Genomic DNA, 21,961 nt, shown 5'->3' with positions numbered 1-21,961 from the left:
GACATGGTTAAGAATGTTAAAAAAAAAAAGTTATTGCATTAGAGAAAGTAACTTTACTCATATGACTCATCAAACAAGCCTTCCAAAATAGCCTTAGGTTATTAAAGAGTAGTTAATACTGAATTAATAAAGTAAAACATATTCATATAAGATTTCATGTTTCCCAAAAGTCCCTTTTCCAAAGTTCCAAGTAGATTTTCAATAGGAACTAAGTACATAACTTTTCAAAATAATAATGTATTTTATTTTCTTTTTTAGTAATTGGTCCAGTTGCAGCTGGTAAGTTTTAATTGCTTTTTCAGTGTCCTCTGGTCCTCTGTAACATCTGGGTTCCTTTACTTACACTAATACTTTTCACACCTGGCCAGTCTGAGCCCTGAGAGTTAGATTATTTTGCACCTCTTCTCCTCCACATTTTCTAGTATTCTTTTAATTTACAAATAGTTTTGGAGTGATGGGTAGTATATCAAAGGTCCACAGAACAGCAAAGACAATGAAAAAAGTTGTTCTTTGGTTACCATATTAAGTTACAAAAGAGAAACAAAGGGAAACAATGCTGATAAAATATGTTGGGATCAGATCACAGGAAAAACCATGGAAATAACACACTAAGAAATTTATATTTCAGTCTGAAACTCTACGGTCACAAAACAAAATACCAAAAGATAAAAGGTGGAAAGCATATAATGAGAAGATATGAGTGAGAGCATTAGGAGGGACAGACTGCACATGCAAACAAAGAAAACACTAAAATAGAGCTGAAGACAAAAAAGAAAGGCTGATCTTTGTCCTCTCCTTCGTAAAGTTTATCATATCTCAACCTGAACCACCACTGCTGTTCAGTGAAAAAGGGTCAGGGTACTTTAAAACCCTCTTCTGACTTCTTCTCCTTCAAAGAAGTGATTGAGACTTGCCTTTCATACTATTCAGGCAAACTACAAAACTTGTGCTTCCATAAAAACAAACAAACAGAAGCTTTTGATCTTGATGAAATCCCAAAAATTCATTTTCACTTTTGTTTCCTTTGCCTTTGGAGACCTATCTTGATAGAAGTTGCTGTGGCCGATATCGAAGAGGTTACTGCCCATATTCTCCTCTAGGATTCTGATGGATTCCTGTCTCACGTTGAGGTCTTTTGTCCATTTCGAGTTTATCTTTGTGTTTAGTGTAAGAGAATTGTCGAGTTTCATTCTTCTACATATAGCTGTCTAATTTTCCCAGCACCATTTATTGAAGAGACTGTCTTCTTTCCACTGGATATTTTTTTCTGCTTTGTCTAAGATTATTTGACCATAGAGTTGAGGGTCCATAACTGGGCTCTCTACTCTGTTCCACTGGCCTGTCTGTTTTTATGCCAGTACCATGCTGTCTTGGTGATCACAGCTTTGTAGTAAAGCTTGAAATCAGGTAACATGATGCACCCAGTTTTTTTTTTCTTTTTCAACATTTCCTTAGCAATTCGGGGTCTCTTCTGATTCCATACAAATTTTAGGATTGTTTGCTCCAGCTCTTTGAAAAATACCGGTGGAATTTTGATCAGAATGGCATTGAAAGTATAGATTGCTCTAGGCAATAGACATTTTAACAATATTTATTTTTCTGATCCATGAGCATGAAAGGGTCTTCCATCTTTTTGTGTCTTCTTCAACTTCTTTCATGAGTGTTCTGCAGTTCCTCGAGTACAGATCCTTTACCTCTTTGGTTAGGTTTATTCCCATGTATCTTATGGTTCTTGGTGCTAGAGTAAATCGAATTGATTCTCTAATTTTTCTTTCTGTATTTTCATGGTTAGTGTATAAGAAAGCAACTGATTTCTGTACATTGACTTTGTACCTGCCACATTACTGAATTGCTATATGAGTTCTAGTAGTTTGGGGGTGGAGTCTTTTGGGTTTTCCATATAAAGTATCATGTCATCAAGATCAAAAGCTTCTGCACAGTAAACGAAACAGTCAACAAAACGAAGAGGCAATCCACAGAATGGGAGAAGATATTCGCAAATGACAATACAGACCAAGGGCTGATATCCAGGATCTATCAAGAACTCCTCAAATTCAACACACACAAAACAGATAATCATAAAAAAAAAAAAAAAAGGGCAGAAGACTTGAACCCAAAGAAGACATACATGGCTAACAGACATATGAAAAAATGTTCATCACTAGCCATCAGGGAGATTCAAATCAAAACCACATTGAGATATCACCTTACACCAGTTAGAATGGCCAAAATTAGCAAGACAGGAAACAACGTGTATTAGAGAGGATGTGGAGAAAGAGGAACCCTTTTACACTGTTGGTGGGAATGCAAGTTGATGCAGCCACTTTGGAAAACAGTGTGGAGATTCCTTAAGAAATTAAAAATAGAGATTCCCTATGACCCTGCAATTGCACTACTGGGTATTTACCGCAAAGATACAGATGTAGTGAAAAGAAGGGCCATCTCTACCCCAATGTTCATAGAAGCAATGGCCACATTGCCAAATTGTGGAAAGAACCAAGATGCCCTTCGATGGATGAATAGATAAGGAAGATGTGGCCCATATACACTCCAGAGTATTATGCTTCCATCAGAAAGGTTGAATACCCAACTTTTATATCGACATGGACAGGACTGGAAGAGATTATGCTGAGTGAAATAAGTCAAGCAGAGAGAGTCAATTATCATATGGTTTCACTTATTTGTGGAGCATCAGAAATAATACAGAGGACATGGGGAGATGAAGGGATGGGAGTTGGGGGAAATTGGAAGGGGAGATGATCCATGAGACTATGGACTCTGGAACAATCTGAGGGCTTTAGAGGGGTCAGGGGTGGGAGGTTTGGTGAGCCTGGTGATGGATATTATGGAGGGCATGTATTGCATGGAACACTGGGTATGGTACATAAACAATGAATTCTGGAACGCTGAAAAGAAATTTAAAAAGTAAATAAAATTTTTAAAAACTGTTGTTTTAAATGCACCAATTTAAAAAAATAACAAAGATTAACAAAACTCTTATCAATAAAACAAACAAAAAAAATAACAAAATAAAAAGAAAGATATTCCATGTTCATGAATAGGGAGACTCAATATTGTCAAAATGTCAATTCTTCCCAAAATAATTTATAGATTGAGTGCAATCCCATCAAAATTCAGCAAGGTGTTTTGTGGATATTGACAAACTGATTCTAAAATTTAAATGAAGAAACCAAAGACTCAGAATAGCCAATACAATATTTAAGGAGAACAAATTTGGAAGACTTATGCTACTACTCACCCTCAAGACTTACCTGAAAGCTACAGTAATCCAGATAGTGTGGTATTGGTAAACAAATTGACAAATCAGTGGAACAGAATAGATAGCTCAGAAACAGTCCCACATAAATATAGTCAAATAATCTTCGACAAAGGAGCAAAGGCAATACTATGGAGTAAAGATATTCTTTTCAAGAAATAATGTTAGAACAACTGGACATCCACTTATAAAAAAGTCAATCTTCCCCCATAACTTACACTCCTCACAAAAATTAGCTCAAGATGCATCACAGACCTAAATATAAAATTCAAAATATAACACTCCTAGAAGATAACATCAGAGAAAAGCTAAATGACTTTGGGTATGGTAATGACTTTTTAGTATATTTGCTGCCAAAGTGAGTGCTGGTAACAACTTTTTAGATATAACCCTAAGGCATGATTCATGAAAGGAATAACTGATCAGCTGGACTTCACTAAAATTAAGAGCATCTGAAAACAATCTGATTTTAAAACAGGCAGAGGATTTGAGTAGATATTTTCCAAAGAAGACATACAGATGGCCAAGAGACACGTAAAAAGATCCTCAATGCTACTATGTTATCAGGTGAACACAAATCAAAACCACAATGAGATATCACCTCACACTTGTCAGATGGCTAAAATCAAAAACGCAAGAAACAAGTGTTGAGGATGTGGATAAAAAGGAACCCTGGTGCACTGTTAGTGGGAATGTAAATTGTTTCCCCAGTGGATAACAGATGGAGGTTTCTCAAATTTTAAAAAAATACCATGTGATCCAATAATTTACCCAAAGAAAACAAAAACATTAATTTGAAGATATATGCACTCTATGTTTATCACAGCATTATTTACAATAGCCAAGATATAGGAGCAACCTAAGTGTCCATCAATCGAGAAAAGATTAAGATAGATAGATATATCTATATCTGTATCTGTATCTACATATTACAGACACAAAGAGGATATGATTATGCCATTTGCAACACCATGGACAAACCAGAAGTTATTATGTTGAGTACATACACACACACCATGGAATATTACTCAGCCATAAAAAAGAATGAAATCTTACCATTTGCAATGGCATGGCTGGAGCTAGAGAATATTATGCTAAGCAAAATAATTCACTCAGAAAAAACACAAATGCCACATGATTTCACTCATTTGTGGACTTTCAGAAATAGAGCAAATGAGCAAAGTGGGAAAAAGAGAAAGACACAAACCAAGAAACAAACTCTTAACTATAGAGAATAAACAGGTGGTTACCAGAAGGGAGGCAGGTGGGGGAATAGGTTAAATCAGTGATGAGGGGGATTAAGGAGTGCACTTTTTTTTTTAATTTTGTGTTATATTAGTCACCATACAATACATCATTAGTTTTTGATCCAGTGTTCCAAGATTCATTGTTTATGTACAACACCCAGTGCTGCATATAATATGTGCCCACCTTAAGGGCCATCACCAGTCTGTGGTAGGAGTGAACTTATGAAGAGTACTGGGTGATGTGTGGAAGTGTAGGATCACTGATGTATACACTTGGAACTAATATTATACTGTGTGTTAACCAGCTAGATTTTAAATAAAACTTTAAAAAAATAAAAATTAAAAAATGACCCAACTTTATGCTATCTTTAAGAAATTCACTTCAAATTTAACAACAAAAAGAAAATGATAGAAGTCTATACCATGAAAGCATTATTTTTTATTTATTTTATTTACTTTTTAAGATTTTATTTATTTGATGGTGAGAGAGAAAGAAGGAGAGAGCATGAGCCAGGAGGAGAGGCAGAGGGAAAAGAAGAAGCAAACTCCTTGCTGAGCAGATAGCCCAATGCAGGGCTCGATCAAGGAACTGTGATCATGACCTGAGCGAAAGGCAGCTGCCTAGCAACCGAGCCACCCAGGTGCCCAGAAAATATTATTTTTCAAAAAAGATGATGTGAACAGTACAGATAAAAGGTTGATATCCAGGATCTATAAAGAACTCCTCAAACTCAACACACACAAAACAGACAATCATATAAAAAAATGGGCAGAAGATATAAACAGACACTTCTCCAATGAAGACATACAAATGGCTATCAGACACATGAAAAAATGTTCATCATCACTAGCCATCAGGGAGATTCAAATTAAAACCACATTGAGATACCACCTTACACCAGTTAGAATGGCCAAAATTAGCAAGACAGGAAACAACATGTGTTGGAGGGGATGTGGAGAAAGGGGAACCCTCTTCCACTGTTGGTGGGAATGCAAGTTGGTGCAGCCACTTTGGAGAACAGTGTGGAGATTCCTCAAGAAATTAAAAATAGAGCTTCCCTATGACCCTGCAATTGCACTACTGGGTATTTACCCCAAAGATACAGATGTATTGAAAGGAAGGGCCATTTGTACCCCAATGTTCGTAGCAGCAATGGCCATGGTTGCCAAACTGTGGAAAGAACCGAGATGCCCTTCAACGGATGAATGGATAAGAAGATGTGGTCCATATACACTATGGAGTATTATGCTTCCATCAGAAAGGATGAATATCCAACTTTTGTAGCAACAAGGACGGGACTGGAAGAGATTATGCTGAATGAAATAAGTCAAGCAGAGAGAGTCAATTATCATATTGCATGCATAACAAATAGCATGGAGGACAAGGGGAGATGGAGAGGAGAAGGGAGTTGAGGGAAATTGGAAGGGGAGGTGAACCATGAAAGACTATGGACTCTGAAAAACAATCTAAGGGTTTTGAAGGGGCAGGGGGTTGGAGGTTGGGGGAACCAGGTGGTGGGTATTAGGGCACGGATTGCATGGAGCACTGGGTGTGGTGCAAAAACAATGAATACTGTTATGCTGAAAAGAAATAAAAATTTTAAAAAAAGTTAATGTGATATTAATATCATATAAAGTAGACCTCAGAGAAAAAATTTATCAGAAGAAGGAACATTACATAATGATAAACAGAATACACCAAAAAGACCTAGAAACCAACAACTCATAACACGAAAAATAAGAATAGTATTTTGTAACATGTGACAATTATATGAAATCTAAATTTCATGGTCTACAAATAATGTTTTATTGGGACACATCCTTATTTTTTTTCTTTTATATATTGTCTATGACTACTTTTGTGCCACAGAAGCAAAGTTGAGTAGTTATGACAGAAATCTTGTGGCTTGCAAAGCTTAAAATATTTATTATCTGGTGCTCTACAGCAAAGTTTGCCTACCTCTGCCCTAAAAGAAACTAAAGTATAAGAAGTAGATTGGGAACTTACTAGTAGCTATTTGAGGTATTCATGAAAATTGAAATAAGAAAATATATAAATGATGGTGTTTTGGGATCAGAAACACATCTCTCTATTCCCATTTCCCTAATTTTTTTTCTAAGGTACCATTCAAGATTCCTAGCAGGATACAATACTATATAGTAGGACAGCAGATCCCTCAGTATGGTATAAGAACCTGGTACTTCGCAAGATCTTTATGACTCTCATGATCCAAGTTACTTTCATCTCTCTGGTTGCTCTATTTTACTCTTGCTTTCCAGTCACTACCAATACAGCATCCACAGGGATCCTTTTAAGATTCAAGTCACCCCTCTGCTATGATCCATTAATAACTCTCCATCTTTCTTGATTCAAACTCAAAGTCATTACAGCACCTCTTAAAAGAAAGTCTTGAGGATGCTTGAGTGTCTCAGTCAGTTAAGCATCTGCCTTGGGCTCAAGTCATGATCTCAGGGTCCTGGGATTGAGTCCCACATCAGGCTTCTTGCTCAGTGGGAAACCTACTTCTCCCTCTGCCTCTGCTTTCCCCCCTGCTTGCATGCCCTCTTTCTCTATCTTTCTCTCTCTCTCCACTCTGATAAATAAATAAAATCATTTAAAAAAAAAAAGGTCCTGGGTTGGGATATCTGTCCCCCACAACTCTCTAATAGCTTTCCTTCATCTTATTTTTTTTTTAATTTTGTTCCAGCCACACTTGCTTTCTTTCTGTCACTCAAATAGTCTAGAAAGACTCCTACCTCAGACTGGTTTAGTCATTGTCCTCTCTGCCTGAATTCTCCACTCAAACATCTGCATGGCTGATCCTCTCACCTCTTTCATGTTCTTTCTAGTAGTTCTACCAACTGCTGAGAATGGGGTATTGAATTTCCCAGGTAAAACTGTGAGTTTTTCTATTTCTCTTTTCAGTTCTATCAGTTTTTTCTCCCATGTATTTTGAAACTCTTTTGTTTCATGCAACACTTGTTTCTTATATGTAGCTGTTATGAAGAAATGCAATGAGCTATAAGAAAACTCAGGTAGATAATCCAGTAAATTCAGAAATAAAATTAATGAAGAGAATAAGTTTTTTACTTATTAAAGAGATTAAAATTATAAAAAATTATAAAAAAGAGATTAAAATTATAAAAAAACAAATTCTGAGATTAAAATTATAAAAAGGAGATTAAAATTATAAAAATACAAATTGTGAAACTACAAAAGTCATAAATGAGATGAATAATGCAATACAGAGCATAGGTAACAGGGCAGACTAAATGAAAGAAAGAATAAATGACTTGGAGAATGGGAATATAGAAATACTTCCAGCTACAAGAGGATAAAGGAGAAGAGAGGGAGAAAGATGCAAAGAGTTTACTTAAAGAAATATTAGCTGAGAACTTCTCAAACCTTGAGAAGGAATGGAACATACAAGTCAGAGGGAGAAGACACTTTCATCCTCCCAGCAAGACAGATAGTGACTTAACCAAACTTGAGTAGCACAAGGGGTAAGAAGTCCCTCTTCAGAGGTCCTGCAGAGCTCTTCCTGCAGAAGTGTATGTTGTGACATGTCTTCTATGTCTCAGAAGACCAAGGTTTGTGAGGGAATGGAAAGAGTGAAAGAAACCTTCCATTATAAGAAGTAGTAGTTTGGATCCTGTGATTGATGGATTGGAGCAGATTTTAACAGAAATAGCTGTGAGCTCAGTTTTTAGGCTACATGTAATTCAGCTGAGGACAAACACATGAACAGAAATAATAAACTTAGTAACATGCACAAGGAAGTTCCAGGTGTGGACCAATGAACAGAGAGGTCCCACCAAGGCCACAGATGTGCTCTTTAGTCGGTTTTCTGTCCTGTTAACAGGGCCAGGTTAGAGCTGTGGTTCTCAGGTGTGGTCCCTGGAACAACAGTATCAGCATCCCTGTCAACTCCTTAGAAATGTGCATTGTAGGGAAGGAAGACTGTGTGGCTCAGTCAAGTTAAGCAATCCAGAGGGGTGGGAAAAAAGCTAGTGGTATCACACTTGCTGATTTTAAACTATACTATAAAGCTATAATAATAAAAACATTGGGTACTGAGATGAAAATAGATACATGGACTAACAGGACATAATAGAGAGGCCAGAATAAAACCCTCACATATACAGTTAACTAATAGTCAAGGCGGGAGCCAAAAACATTCAAAGGAGAAAGGACAATCTTTTTAACAAATGGTGCTGGGCAGACAAGATACAAATATGGAGAACAGCAATAAAAGTAGGGGATCTTAACACCCCACTTACAGCCATGCACAGATCATCGGAACAGAAAATCAACAAGGAAACAAAAACTTTGAATGACACACTGGAACTAATATATTAGGTACATTCAGAACATTCCACCCCAGAACAGCAGAATACACATTCTTTTCAAGTGCACATGGAACATTCTCTAGAATAGATCACATATTAGACCACAAAGCAACCATCAACCAATTCAAAAAGGTCAAAATCATACCATGAATCTTTTCTGACCACATTGCTAGAAGTTAACCATAAGAAAATAGGGATAGACCACAAATACACAGAGTTTAAATAATATGCTACTAAACAATGAATGGGTCAGCCAGAAAATAAAATAAAGAAATTTTAAAATACATGGAAACAAATGAAAGTGAAAATACAATGAATGGTTCATGGCATGTAGGTGGCTCAGTCGGTTAATTATCTGCCTTCACTCAGGTCATGATCCTGGGGTCCTGGGATCAAGCCTCACATCAGGCTCCCTGATCAATGGGGAGCCTGCTTCTCCCTCTGCCTCTCTCTTTCTCTGTCTCTCATAAATAAATAAATAAAATCTTAAAAAATAATACAATGGTTCAAAACCTTTGGGATATAGCAAAAGTGGTTCTAAGAGGGAAGTTTATAGCAACACAGGCCTACCTCAAGAAGCAAGAAAAATCTCAACTAAACAACCGAACCTTACACATAAAGGAGCTAGAAAAAGAACAACAAACAACTCAAAACCAGCAGGAGGAAGTAAATAATACAGATTAGAGCATAAATAAATTGTATAAAACTAAAAAACAAAACAAAAAACATAAAACCAGGAAACCAATAATGAAGCAGCAGAAGGAAAAACTAAGAAAACTATAATTTACAATTTTACCCAAAATAATAAGATACCTAGGAATAAGCCTAACCAAGAAGATAAAAAACCTGTACTCTGAAAACTATGAAACACTGATGAAAGAAATTGAAGATGACACAAAGAAATGGAAAGACATTTCATGCTCATGGATTGGAAGAAAAAATATTGTTAAAATGTCTATACTACCCAAAGCAATCTACACATTTAAGGAAATTCCTATCAAAATAACAACAGCACTTTTCATAGAACTAGAACACATAATTCTAAAATTTGTATGGAACCACAAAAGAACCTGAATAACCAAAGCAATCTTTTTTTTTTTTTTTTTTGAAGTAGGAAATATACGTTTTCTTGGTTGAAATTGTAGTACATTTCGAGCTTTTTTTTTTAATTTTTTATTTTTTCAGCATAACAGTATTCATTATTTTTGCACCACAACCAGTGCTCCATGCAATCCGTGCCCTCTACCATACCCACCACCTGGTGCCCCCAACCTCCCACCCCCCACCCCTTCAAAATTCTCAGATCGTTTTTCAGAGTCCATAGTCTCTCATGGTTCACCTCCCCTTCCAATTTCCCTCAACTCCCTTCTCCTCTCCATCTCCCCTTGTCCTCCATGCTATTTGTTATGCTCCACAAATAAGTGAAACCATATGATAATTGACTCTCTCTGCTTGACTTATTTCACTCAGCATAATCTCTTCCAGTCCCGTCCATGTTGCTACAAAACTTGGGTATTCATCCTTTCTTTTTTCTTTTTCTTTTTCTTTTTTTTTTTTTTACAGCTTTATAAACATATATTTTTATCCCCAGGGGTACAGGTCTGCGAATCGCCAGGTTTACACACTTCACAGCATACTACTACTACTACTACTACTACTACACTACTCACCATAGTACATACCCTCCCCAATATCCATAACCCCACCCCCCTCTCCCAACCCCCTCCCCCCATCAACCCTCAGTTTGTTTTGTGAGATTAAGAGTCACTTATGGTTTGTCTCCCTCCCAATCCCATCTTGTTACATTTACTCTTCTCCTACCCCCTTAACCCCCCATGTTGTATCTCCTCTCCCTCATATCAGGGAGATCATATGATAGTTGTCTTTCTCTGATTGACTTATTTCGCTAAGCATGATACCCTCTAATTCCATCCACGTCAGTTGCATTTCTCTACACCAACAACAAGACAGAAGAAAGAGAAATTAAGGAGTCCATCCCATTTACAATTGCACACAAAACTATAAGATACCTAGGAATAAACCTAACCAAAGAGACTAAGAATCTATACTCAGAAAACTATAAAGTACTCATGAAAGAAATTGAGGAAGACACAAAGAAATGGAAAAATGTTCCATGCTCCTGGATTGGAAGAATAAATATTGTGAAAATGTCTATGCTACCTAAAGCAATCTACACATTTAATGCAATTCCTATCAAAGTACCATCCATTTTTTTTCAAAGAAATGGAACAAATAATCCTAAAATTTATACGGAACCAGAAAAGACCTCGAATAGCCAAAGGAATATTGAAAAAGAAAGCCAAAGTTGGTGGCATCACAATTCCGGACTTCAAGCTCTATTACAAAGCTGTCATCATCAAGACAGCATGGTACTGGCACAAAAACAGACACATAGATCAATGGAACAGAATAGAGAGCCCAGAAATGGACCCTCAACTCTATGGTCAACTCATCTTCGACAAAGCAGGAAAGAATGTCCAATGGAACAAAGACAGCCTCTTCAATAAATGGTGTTGGGAAAATTGGACAGCCACATGCAGAAAAATGAAATTGGATCATTATCTTACACCACACACGAAAATAGACTCAAAATGGATCAAGGACCTCAGTGTGAGAAAGGAATCCATCAAAATCCTCGAGGAGAACACAGGCAGCAACCTCTTCGACGTCAGCCGCAGCAACATCTTCCTAGGAACATCACCAAAGGCAAGGGAAGCAAGGGCAAAAATGAACTTTTGGGATTTTACCAAGATCAAAAGCTTTTGCACAGCAAAGGAAACAGTGAACAAAACCAAAAGACAACTGACAGAATGGGAGAAGATATTTGCAAATGACATATCAGATAAAGGGCTAGTGTCCAAAATCTATAAAGAACTTAGCAAACTCAACACCCAAAGAACAAATAATCCAATCAAGAAATGGGCAGAGGACATGAACAGACATTTCTGCAAAGAAGACATCCAGATGGCCAACAGACACATGAAAAAGTGCTCCATATCACTCGGCATCAGGGAAATACAAATCAAAACCACCATGAGATATCACCTCACACCAGTCAGAATGGCTAAAATTAACAAGTCAGGAAATGACAGATGCTGGCGAGGATGCGGAGAAAGGGGAACCCTCCTACACTGTTGGTGGGAATGCAAGCTGGTGCAACCACTCTGGAAAACAGCATGGAGGTTCCTCAAAATGTTGAAAATAGAACTACCCTATGATCCTGCAATTGCACTGCTGGGTATTTACCCTAAAGATACAAACGTAGTGATCCGAAGGGGCACGTGCACCCGAATGTTTATAGCAGCAATGTCTACAATAGCCAAACTATGGAAAGAACCTAGATGTCCATCTACAGATGAATGGATAAAGAAGATGTGGTATATATACACAATGGAATACGATGCAGCCATCAAAAGAAGTGAAATCTAACCAAAGCAATCTTGAAGAAGAAAAGCAAACCGGAAGGTACCATGATTCTGGATTTGAAGTTATATTACAAAGCTCTAGTAATCAAAGCAGTATGGTACTGGCACAAAAACAGACACACAGATCAATGGAACAAAATAGAAAACCCAAATATAATAATAATACTGTCAATTCAACTTTGACAAAGCAAAAAGAATAACCAACAGAATAAAGATAGTCTCTTCAACAAATGGTATTGGGAAAACTGGACAGTTACATGCAAAAGAATGAAACTGGACCACTTTCTTACACCACACACAAACATAAATTCAAAATAGTTTGAAATCCTAAGTATGAGACCTGAAACCATGAAAACTGTAGAAGAGAACAGAAGAAATGACATCTTTGACATCAGCTATAGCAACATTTTGTCTCCTGAGGCAAGGAAAACAAAGCAAACATAAACTATTGGGAATACATCAAAATAAAAATCTTCTGCATGGCAAAGGAAACAACAAAACTGAAAGGCAGCCTATGGAATGGCAGAAGATACTTGCAAAGGACATATCTGATAAAGGATTAGTATAGAAAATACATAAAAAACATAAAACTCAACAGCCATAAAACAAACAATCCAATTAAAAATGGACAGAAGACATGAAAAGACATTTTTCCAAAGAAGACATACAGATTGCCAACAGACACATGAAAAGATGTTCATCACTCTTAATCTCACAAAACAAACTGAGGGTTGATGGGGGGAGGGGGGTTGGGGGGGTGGGATTATGGACATTGGGGAGGGTATGTGCTATGGTGAGTGCTGTGAAGTGTGTAAACCTGGCAATTCACAGACCTGTACCCCTGGGGATAAAAATGTATTATATGTTTATAAAAAATAAAATTAGAAAAAAAAAGAAAAGAAAAAAAAAAGATGTTCATCATTAATCACCATGAGGGAAATGCAAATCAAAACTACTGTGAGATATCACTTCACACCTGTCAGAATGGCTAAAAGCAAAAAGAGAAGAAATAACAGGTATTGGTGAGAATGTGGAGAAAAAGGTAAAAAATAGGGGCACCTGGGTGGCTCAGTGGTTTAAAGCCTCTGCGTTCGGCTCAGGTAATGATCCCAGGGTTCTGGGATCGAGCCCCACATCAGGTGCTCTGCTCAGCGGGGAGCCTGCTTCACCCTCTCTCTCTGCCTGCCTCTCTGCCTACTTGTGATCTCTGCCTGTCAAATAAATAAACAAAATCTTTAAAAAAAAGTGAAAAATAAAAACTACCCTATGATCCAGTAATGTAAATTGGAAAACAACACGGAGGTTCCCCCAAAAATTAGAAGTTTGCCTACCATCCATATGATTCCATTCTGGGCATATATCCAAAGGAAGTGAAAATAAGATATCAAAAAAATACAAAAAATATAAGTTCATGAATATTACAACATAATTCACAACAGCCAAGGTACAGAATGAAACTTAATTGCCCATACTGATGACTGGATAAAGAGGATGTCATACACACATACACACACAAACAAGATATAATATTCGACAGTGAGAAAGCAGGACATCCTGCCACTTGCAACAACATAGATGGGCCTTGAGAGTATCATGCTGAATGAGTAAGTTGGAGAGAGGAAGACAAGTATTGCATGGTATCATTTATATGTGGAATCTAGAAAGCCAAATTTATTAAAAAAAAAAAAAACGTAAAATGAGAGTTACTAAGGGATTGTGTGGGTGGGGGATAGGGCATGTGTTATTCAAAGGTAAAAATTTACAAGTAGTAAATAAGTCCTAGAGACCTAATGCATAGTATAGTGAATTTAGACAACAAAATTGTATGACAATCATCAAACTTACCAAGAGACTAGAACTTTGATTCCAACCACAAGAAAGGATCACTATGTAATGTCATAGAGGTTCTAATTATTGCTACAATGGTAATCATATTATAATCATATTATACTATAATATACTAATATACCAAATTGACATGTTGCACACCTTCAAATTGCACAAAATGTCAAATATATTTTAATAAAATTTTTTTCATAAAATAGCTAATCACAAGATCTTTCTAAACAATAACAGGTCAAGAGGAGGGGCAGGGAAATAAAAAGAACTTAGTTGTTCATGACACAGATTCTGTACATCCAGTGCAGAGGAGTGTGGGTTTGTGTAAGAAGGGAGAACCCAATACCTACTGATGATTTTTTCTGGTCTCTTTCAGTGGACAGTTCTGGAAAAATCAGTAAGTTGAGATCATTTCTTTGCCTTACCTATTTCTGGTCTAGGACCTTTGAGGATTTTTTTGTTATGTATTTTATATTTCATGTTCTTCTAATTTATTTTGTATTTTATGTTCTTCTACCTTAGAGTAGTCAATATTCCTTAAATAAGTGATTTTCTCATACTTTGATTTCTTCTTTTCTATTTCCCTTTTGGAACTAAATATAATGATCTTGTCTCATAATTCTGGCTATTTACCACAAGGAAGCCCATTTTCCTGGTGCTAGCATCTGACAATGGATAATTTTTACTAGAAAAAGAAAATCACCTAAACTTGACATAAAGAACAAGTGTCAGGACAAGATGGTGATTTTGATAATTGGCCAAATATGTATTTTCCAACTTACCTAAAGGTGAGTGGGTAAAAAACTGACTTGTGAGAGAACAATGAAAGTAGGAAATGTGATAGTTTGAAATTTGGTAGAATAGATATTACCAACACAGGGATTCCATCCCATACATTAACCAAGGGCATCCTAAAGAAAACCGTCTCTGTGAAGTAGGATGTAGAGCATTGGGCCAGCAGCACTCCTGAGGATGAAACAGAGGGTTTTATAGTACCTGGAGGTGCTGCTTCTGCATTCACTTACAAAAGATATTATTGGGAGTGGGATTTTTCTTGAGTTAGAAAAGTCCCACTGATTGATCTTTTATGTTTTATTTTTAGCACTATCTCCTATGGGTAAGTTTTTTATTCTCAACTGTGATATTTTACATTGTTTATATTTTCTGGACTTGCTGTTTCTACTCCCAAGATGGAGACTTGTGTTTCTAAGGACATTTTAAGTGTTTCTATTCTCCAGAATCTTCTAATATTTTAAATAACTATTTTTGGAGAGACAGCTGTAGAGGAAATGAAATTCATAAAAAGGATGCCATAATCTCTGGCCATCTTCTAAGCTCTGAAAAAGAATCTCCTTTCTAACTCCCAGCAAAATATAATGACAAAAAGATTGGTTTCTAGATTTTGTGAGTTTTTTGCTGGTAATTTAGAACTCCTTTTTGGTAACAAGTGAAGGTCCACTGAATCATATTAACAGGAAAAATAACTAAGAAAAAAACTTTATTTTCTCTTGCCTTCTAAGTAACTTTACTTTTGAGGAATAGTAGGTATTGAGCCCCTCTCTATACTGTGCACTGTGCTAGGCATTTTCAGAAACATTATCTCTTATTCTTACCATAGCCTATCTGCTAGTTATTGTTATTCCCTACTTTACACATCAGTAAATTTGCTCACACTTGCCCAAGGTTTAAGAGTTAGTAAACCAGGTGGTGGGTATTGGGGAGGGCACGTATTGCATGGAGCACTGGGTGTGGTGCAAAAACAATGAATATTGTTACACCGAAAAGAAAAAAAAAAAGAGTTGGTAAACAACACTGCTGAGATCTAAATCCAGGACTTCCTGTCTCCAAAGTACATATTCTTTCCATACCAACACATTGCCTTCTATACTGAACCACAAAGACCTTTTTTGTGATTAGTCCTGAAACCATATCTATAAATAAAATGTTTGTAAAAACAAATATACATCCAGTAGAGAAGGTATATAATGAAATGTACACAAAGGATAGTTTTAAAAATAAAAGACATCCCATTTAAATCAATGTTTGGCTTTTAACTGTTTTCTAAATTCAGATTTCCCATCAGGATTATTAATGCCTCAGCTCCTCAATAAAATCATATGAAACAGAATAATAATTCTTAAAACCCTGTCAATATACTACTATAAGAAACAAGTAAAACTTAAATTTAGTAAGATAGATTCAAGCATCTCGAACTTTTCCAACACTAACAAACACAAAATATATCTTTATATTTAATTGTTCTTTCTCAGTTCTCACTAGGAGAGTGGGTTTGTGAGTGGGAGGTGGGGAAGTTGGAAAGGGTAATTATTTTCTTTGCATTCACAGTCCAAAAAATAATATGCATTCAGAGCACTCATGATGTATTTGCATCTTTCAAATGCACATGGAGAAGGTGATAAGAGAGTGTATGTTTTCTTTACAAAAAGAAAGGGCTTTGGGAAGGCACCATAGGCTAAGGCCCTCTCTGAAAGTGAACTCATTTTTAATGAATATGCTTTTTTAAATTGTCAGGAGAAAAATCAGCTCAATCTTTTAATTTTAAAACTTTTCTTGTAAAAGATCTATTCTTGTCGACAATATTTCAAACATATTCTTCCCTGTTGATACTTTTAGCAAAAAGAGATTAAGATTTAATTCATTGTTCAAAGAAATATTTAAGACAGATCAGCTTATCAAACTTTACCACCCTCTCAAGTTGAGTATATTAATTTCTCATCTCCACATTCAGCTAATTAAGTATATGATTTTTTTAATATTAATTAATGGACTGAGATCTACAAAGAGTCCTTTCCCTGATGCTTAACAGATCTTTATGATCTAGATCTGTGTGTGTTCTCCCTGACAGCCACTGGCTTAGGAACTTAATAGGAATAATTTCCTAATAAGGCGCATGGTCGGTCTAGTCACCACATTATTTTAAGTTTCATATGATTAAAATTATTACTATGATAGCTAACTCATGATATCTTTTAGCTTTAACAAATTTTTAATCCAGTTTAAAATCTTGAAGTAACCTGAATACATTATAATAAATGCCAAGTTCTTGATTAAATATTTCCCTTATAATTAGAATTTTGCCATATAGGCTACTGTCTGCAATAAACAGACTTTTAGCCAGGGCTTACAAATCTTTATATTATAGAGATTATGAGATCCGGGTAGGGGGGGGAGATCTATGTACCATGTAGAAATTTGAGAGAAGGGAGGGAAGAACTTAGAAATTGGTGGAATAATGATGTGTAGCTGACTTCTACAATGCAATTAAGTTCCAGATGGAAAATATACAGCAAAGATATTAAAACAACCAAGCATATTACATTAGAAGTGACTAGAAGTATTTTTTAGGGTAGAGGGAAAGACAGTAAAATTCTTTAAATCCTATAAAATTAGAAAAAGTATAGCTAGAATAAACATTTTATTTAAATCCTAGAATTCTTACCTTTGATTAACAAAAATCTATATAATTTAGGTGGTAAAGTTAGCTTTAAAATGGGTCCTGCAGTAGTATACACAGTAGTAAATATGAAACAAACTAAAGATGGTAAAACTAAAGATAGTCATATATTAAGAAAAGTCAGCTTGTTAAGGAACACATTGCACAGAATTTGTAAGGTTGGAAGCTTCAGTGGAAAAACATTCTCTTCCTCACACCACACCACATCCTCCCAAAAAACAAGTGTCCACTGGTAGTACTGTCAGAAATCAAAATATTCTGAACTCTCTTCTTCGGTACAAAAATGCTTAGGATATATTACTACTGATTTTCATTAGTAAATTGGAAGTGGGTTTGTCTAGAATAAAATGTCAGTACCCATATCTTATTAAATAATCATTGGGGAGGAAATAATACACAAAAAGTTCAGAAAGCACTGCTGTAAGATTCTTAATGTTATTGTTATTTTGCGTCAGAGTCTAAAATATCAAAAAGGCAACACTGAACTACATCATCTCTTTTCACTTACAGTTATCTTCTTATCTAATGCAGGTGTGTCTCACATTTGGCAACTTGTTATTTGGTTATGTGTACATCAATATTTCAGACATTGAACCCTAAACATACCAAAAGCCTTTCTAAGTTAAAAAAAAAAAAAAGTTTTTAAGCAAGAAATCTTCCTGTGAAGCAATTAACCATTCCTCTAAAGTATTTGGTTGGAACTAGGAATTCCTTGTCTTGATAGATCAGACTTTCTGCCTGTATGATCTCATTTGGCAGTAGTTATAGTCAATATTAGACTACTTACTATGCTCCATGTACTGTATTGAGTGCTTTACTTAGGTAATATTATTTAATCTTTATAACACTTCTGTGAAGTAGCTACTACTACTGCACCCTTTTACAGATAAGAAAGTAAGATTCACCCAAGCTCACCTGGCTAGTTAGGTATGAAGCCAGGATTTGAACCAGTCTGTCTGTAAAAGCCATGCTCCTTAAACATTTGTCTAGAATCCTTAAATAACTTTACAAAATGGGCAGAACAAGTTAAATATAAGGAAGGTGAGTCTTTGGGGATTAACTGGCTTACCCAAATAAACCCAGCTAGCAGAAATACTAAGCCCAGGTATTCTAATTCAGCTTTTATATTCAGTATTCTTTCTATTACATTATTTAAATAGGTTTTCTTAAAGGAAGTCATGCCACTGCTCCATAGAAAGAACCCACAAAATTCTTCCTGGTAACATAGATATATATATATTTTTTTCTTAATCCAGAGAACCAAATCACTAAAATAAGAAAAGAAAACAGAAACTAAAAAATTCAGTTTTCATTAGCTCACACAGAAATTGAGACATAGTAGAGCTCACTTACCTATGTATGGAAAAAGGGAACAGAAATTTTTGCAAAGTGAGTTTGCAGGTATCGTAAGGAACTGTCTAAAGCATTGGTTTAGACTGAACTCTGAAGTCTGACTTTTCAGGTTCAAATCCCAGCTCCACCACCCACTGACTCCAGGGCATATTCACATTCATTTAAAGTTCCTGTACCTCAGTTTTTTTATCTGTAAAATGGGCATAATAATAGTACCTGCCCTATATGGTTGTTATGAAGATTAAATGAGTTAATACTTTATATAAAATGTTCAGAAAAATGAGTGCCTGATATATGATAAGCACCCAATGATTACCAGCTAATATTATTATCACTTTTAAATAATGAGACATTCTTATATTTAATATCCAAAGCACATTTTGAGTTTTTTCTATTTTAAGAAATAAATATTGCTTCTTTGCACATTTTTTCTAAAAATAAATTCCATTTCTTTTCAGAATACATCCTCCTTTAGCTATTAAGCTTTAATCATCAGCCATAATATACTGAACACATGCCAGCCACTTCATTCATAATACATTTTACCTCTTCTTTCAATAATCTTCCAATTTATTGAAGATAGTCTGGAATATTATCAATACCTGTATAACTTTAAGTATAAGAGTGCCATTATTTTATATTTTCATGAAATCTCAAGTTATCTCCAGTTTTTCAGTTTAAAGACAAAAAATAAACCAGTATCAGGGAAAAAGTAGGAATAAAGAGAAAGTACTTGATATCTGAATTGTGCACTTTTGTTGTGTGCTCAGTTATATTTCCAGGTTACATGGATGCAGAACTTGCAAAAAAATCTGATTTCAAGGCCAAGATTCTAAAAAATGGAGCCACTACAAAGTCTGAGAACAGCCAAGAAGAAAACAAGAAAACATTAAAGAAGGAAAAGCTAGTCACAGATTCTGATGAATCCTTGAACTCAGGGCACAAACCAGAGACAAAAACCAAAGCAAAAGATACTGAGTTGGAGAAAGGTGAAATAAAAATGGAGGTCAAGTTAAAGGAGAGTGACACTAGGATACCAAAAGAGGAAGACCAGGTAAAGGTGAGTGACATTGGAATACCACAAGAACAGGAGGCCCATGTAGAGGTGAATGATACTGGAATACCACAAGAACAGGAAGACCAAGAAAAAAAAAGTGAGTACGGAATACTACAAGGGCAGGGATCCCAAGTAAAGAAGAGTGAATCCGGAATAAAACAAGAACAGGGATCTCAAGTACAGAAGAGTGAGTCTGGAATAAAAGAAGGACAGAGATCTCAAGTAAAGAGTGACACTAGAATACAAGAAGGACGGGAGTCCCAGGTGGAGAATAGTGAAGCTAGAATACCACAAAGACAGGAGTCTCCAGTAGAGAATGGTGAAGCTGGAGTACCACAAGGACCACAGGAGTCCCCAGAAAAGACTAGTGAAGCTGGAACACCCCAAGGACATGAGTCTGCAGTAAAAAGTAGTGAATCTGAAATACTGCTAGTTCAGGGGCCTCAAGTAAAGAGAGAGAGTTCTGAGGATCAAGGAGAGCAGGGAAATGCAAGGAAGAAGACAGATACAGAAGAAAATGATGCTCTGAAGAAAAGTGATGAAGGAAAGCACAAAGTTAAAGGAAAGAAAGAATCAGAAGTTAAGAGTAAAAAAATAAGGTTCAGTAAGGGGCAAAGGCAAATAAAGGAAGAAGTACAACAAAAAGATGGAAAGAGTAAGGGTAAATAAAAGGAAGGCTCTTAAGTCAACTGATTATTATGATTCCCATCCCCTAGATGCAAGTCACAACCCAGTTATTGCTTAAATGGATCATAATTAGAGAATCCCTTTAATTTATATGTCTACAATAGATGTTTCACCATTTTAATCCTCCCAGCTACAAATCTTGGCTTCCAATTCTTTGCTAAGTTGATACTTTTATGACTTAGTCAAGAAAGATGATACTTTCTGAAATAAAACATTTTGAGAATGTTTGAAATGTATAATTTCAATGTAAAGAAATGTATAATTTTCTTCGACTACTATTATAATTAACTCAGTGACAGCCTAATCAATCAACCAATCAGTGCTCTTCATGGTAGGCTAAATGTTCATGAAACGCTGTTCTAGCAATAAGGGGTACAGAAAAATATGTCTGACTTCCTGCAATAGAACAGCTTTTAACACACATAGTGATATAATATGCGTATAGAGAACAATTTTTTAGAAGAAAATCTGTCAAAATATAGTTTAGATGGATGTTATAATATGAGTTAGGAACCTCTTGGGATAAAAATATAAAGGGGATAGCTCCCTGAGGAAGAGAATGGTGGTATACATGTCTCAAAAGATGGATAAGATGTTGATACGCTGAGTGAGGTAGGAAGAGTACAAGAAAGGCAAAGAAATTCAGGACTGCCACACTATGCTCTAGAAGAAGTAGCCAATTATACTGTTGCAGTAGGCTCATGAGTGCACTCTGGAATATAATTTTGAAAAGGAGGGTTAGAAGAAGATTCTGAAGGAATATGAAAAACAAACCAGGCAACTGGGAAGCCTTCTAGGGTATTTGGGAAGGAGAGTTAGGTGAATAAGTTTACATTACCAAAGCGTTAATCTTGTGATTATACAAAATAGTCTGAAGAGGAGAAACCTCGAAAGTAATAAGTCTAGTGAAGAGGTGTTTGAGTTGGAGTAATGATGGAAAGAGAATAAATGGAAGGGATAGGTATGAAGTATTTTTTCAAAGAAGAGATCACTACTTCATGATGACTACGTATGAGTAAAGAAAAGGAAAAAAAAAATTGATGACTCCATAACTTTTGAAACTGGGTGACCGAAAATCCATAACAAACGGATAGCTAGGTTGTGGGACAGGGAGAGAATAACAAATTGCTGAGTTTAAGGAAACAAACTAACACTTGTCATTCCAGAGGGTGTAGACCAGTAGAGATAGTTGAAGTTATAGAGTAAATGAGTTCCCCAAGACAAAGTACA

General features: G+C 35.9%; 1 protein-coding gene across 1 annotated transcript in view; it reads left to right on the top strand.

The window, feature by feature from the left end:
- TSBP1 (testis expressed basic protein 1) overlaps positions 1 to 21,031 on the top strand; it is a 91,877-nt gene extending 70,846 nt beyond the window's left edge. The window contains exons 29-32 of the mRNA XM_047731973.1: positions 259 to 279; positions 14,536 to 14,556; positions 15,262 to 15,276; positions 19,758 to 21,031. Coding sequence (XP_047587929.1) covers positions 259 to 279; positions 14,536 to 14,556; positions 15,262 to 15,276; positions 19,758 to 20,713 — 1,013 coding nt within the window. The 3' untranslated portion in view covers positions 20,714 to 21,031. The remainder of the gene's footprint in view (positions 1 to 258; positions 280 to 14,535; positions 14,557 to 15,261; positions 15,277 to 19,757) is intronic.
- The last annotated feature ends 930 nt before the right edge of the window (positions 21,032 to 21,961 follow it).

This window comes from Lutra lutra, chromosome 6 (assembly GCF_902655055.1).
Source record: "Lutra lutra chromosome 6, mLutLut1.2, whole genome shotgun sequence".
Lineage (NCBI taxonomy): Eukaryota > Metazoa > Chordata > Mammalia > Carnivora > Mustelidae > Lutra > Lutra lutra.
The sequence above is the reverse complement of the archived record's forward strand: the minus strand, read 5'-3'. Positions and strand labels throughout refer to the sequence as shown.